The following is a 2,957-nucleotide window of genomic DNA, read 5'->3' as shown; positions in this document are numbered from 1 at the left end:
TTTCCTTCCGTCCTTGTGCAACGAACCGCTGACGAGTATGAATGACGTGAAGCGATGGAGGAATGAGGCGGGAAACGAAAGAAGAGCGGGAAACTCACGGGGAAGAGTTAAAGCTAACGAGAGAAACACGTCTACATCTCTCCACCTGAGTTAACAGCAGTTATCCATACAAGCAGCGTCTCTGAAACACTTTCTGCAGTCGCACATACACACAACCATTCAAACAGAAGAATAAACGAAAGACAAAAGGAGGCGAGGTAACGATCCTCTTTCGGTAGGTTAGGCGGACGAGTTAAACGCTGTTTTCATTTATTAGAGTTGCCGATCCCTTCATTTTGTGTTTTCAAGCAGCCGTTGAGCAAGTGAAGAACAAACGTTCAAAGTTTTTACACGTAATACAAGTGTGTCAGGTCACATGACATGATGTCAGAATTCATAAACACGCCCCTTTTTTCCCCCTGCGAGATATAATCAGGAGTCCAGATAATAGTGCGTCGAAACTGAACAAACGTTTGTTGGATATTTTATTTCTTCCATAAAAATAAAACAAAATAAAATTATATAAAACCTTCAGCTTTTGTCGTTTTCCTTCTTTCGCGTAGTGTTTTACGTAATCAAACACGAGCTACGATATTAGCGATATATATCCGTGAGACATCCTTATTCCCAGTGCAAAAGATTCTGAATTCGTGAAACGGCTCAGGTTGACGATGAAAACGAGATGTAAAGCAGGTAAAGTGCTGGGGTTTCCTTCGAAGGACAGAGTCATGTCTTCAGCCGCGCGACATCACTTCCTGTTCGTCACGCATCACTTACAATCTTCCATCAACCAATCACATTTCATCTTCTCTCTCTCTCTCTCGAATCGTCACTTTCCTTTCTCCGTCATTTCTCTCTCAGCGCGGGCCGAAGGGTCGTCCGTCCCGTCTCTCAAGTCACGAATTGACACACACAACACATAATTCAGCCTGGATGGTGCTTCCAGGCGCAAGGCATGCTGGGAAGGGGCTACATCATAGTGAGTTTGCGTGAGTCTGTGCGTGCGAGATGAAAGTCCAGTGTGAACCGTCAGAAGCCAGTGGACTGGATTTCAGGCTGAGCTGATTCTGTCGAGACGCCCTCTTTACCTGAAAGAGCGAAGACACGAGTCAGTGTCACACACAACAGACGAGTCAATAGCCGCATTTCCATTACCCTTCAAATTGTGCAATTTGAAATTGTGAATTGAAAATACGCTTAATAGAAACACGTCAATTTTGCAAAAACTCCCATTTATCGCAAAAAAGGTTTTCCTCTCGCATGAGGGGGTTTTTCAGGCAATTCGAAAAATAAATATTTTGCAAATCTGCAATGAAAACAGTTTTTGCGCATTTACAGGTCACCTGACGTCGATGACGCGGTGTGTTTGGACAGAATACGAGACAGAGTTCTTTATTAAATTCATATTAGACAAAAGAATTACATTTAGTATTATTCTAAACCTCAAATGCCACAATCAAGACCTCGAAGCAGATCTGAGGGAGAAACACCCAGAAACTCCTCATATGTGCCGCTCACAGGTATAATAAGGGTCGTTCCTTACCATTAATGATTGGAAAGCACACATACGCCTCCTTCCATTAATAATAATGGCTAGTGCAGTGGCTGGGATATAGTACATAAACCTACAACATCCGTTGCCATGTTTTTTGGAATGATTTGACTTATCGCGAAAGGAAAAAATTAAGTTTTAGTCGCATAACATCGGTTAATGGAAACGGCGTCATTTTGCAATAGTTTTTTGTCGACATTTAGAAAAAAAAAAAAAAAAAAAAAAAAACCCAAAAGGTTTTGCGCAAATCTGTAATGGAAACGCGCCTAGTGTCACACACAACACGGTGTTTAAAGGGATAGTTCCCACAAAAATGAAAATCACCCCATGATTTACTCACCCTTAAGCCATCCTAGGGCTGTATGACTTTCTTCTTTCAGACGAACACAATCAGAGTTATATTAAAAAATTGTCCTGGCTCTTCCAAGCTTTATAATAGCAGTGAATGGGTTTATTTTTTCCGAGGTCCAACAAAGAGCATCCATCTGTGATTAAAGTGCTCCACACTGCTCTGGGGGGTTAATAAAGGCCTTCTGAAGCGAAGCGATGCGTTCGTGTAAGAGAAATATCCATATTTAAAACTTTATCAACTAACATAACTAGCCTCCGGCAGACGGCCGTACACAGCATCGATTTACGGCGAAACAGTGACCCTTGACCTGACGCACAGGGCCGTTTCTAGCCATGTTGACGCTCTAGGCGAAATCCTTATTGGCCTTAAAATCTTAAAAAGCAACATTAGTATTTCTGGTATTCATTTCAGGACTACTTGCTTGTATAAACTTCCCCTTATAATAACGCGACACTATGCCCTCTGTATGACACATTATCACTGTTAGAAGGAATGAATCGATACACTATCTGCCCATTTCACATCGTGAGTTCTCGACTACCGCAAATACTGATTGTGCACTTTTTCCTGTACCTGTTTTTTTTAATTGGCCTTTGAATTTAGCGTTATTGCGTGGTTAAAAAAAAAAAAAAAAATCGCTACCTTGCCAAAGCATTGACCGAGCTCTGTGATCTAGTGGTGTTGTTGAGCGCTCCAAACGCAAACTTTACATGCAACAGTCAGACAGTAATTGTCTGTTCTCTGATCCAATGGCACATAGGAATCCTCAGATTGACAGGACTCTAGACCAATAGTGTTGGGAGAACCAGTGGGGGGTGTGGCAATCATATTTCAGGGTGGCTGTGACACCCTTCACACACACCCCTGCTGAAGTGCCAGACATGCGCTCATTGGCTTCGAATTAGAAAACGAGAATTTTTAAAGAGAAATGTCTGAGCGCTTGAGTTTGTTGCCCAGCTCTGTGTGTTTGAACCGCGAGAGACTCGAAGCGTACGCTACTCCTACATCTACGCC

At 42.4% G+C, this 2,957-nt stretch overlaps 1 protein-coding gene across 2 annotated transcripts in view; it reads right to left on the bottom strand.

Annotated features, from left to right (window-relative positions):
* Window positions 1-507: 507 nt before the first annotated feature.
* The window catches only part of arhgef11 (Rho guanine nucleotide exchange factor (GEF) 11), a 38,627-nt gene continuing 36,177 nt past the window's right edge, over window positions 508-2,957 (bottom strand). For both annotated transcript variants that reach the window (XM_079867868.1, XM_079867867.1), the window contains one exon: window positions 508-1,127. In XM_079867868.1, coding sequence (XP_079723994.1) covers window positions 1,069-1,127 — 59 coding nt within the window. In that variant the 3' untranslated portion in view covers window positions 508-1,068. The remainder of the gene's footprint in view (window positions 1,128-2,957) is intronic.

Source organism: Squalius cephalus, assembly GCF_949319135.1.
Source record: "Squalius cephalus genome assembly, chromosome: 3".
Taxonomy (NCBI): domain Eukaryota; kingdom Metazoa; phylum Chordata; class Actinopteri; order Cypriniformes; family Leuciscidae; genus Squalius; species Squalius cephalus.
The sequence above is the reverse complement of the archived record's forward strand: the minus strand, read 5'-3'. Positions and strand labels throughout refer to the sequence as shown.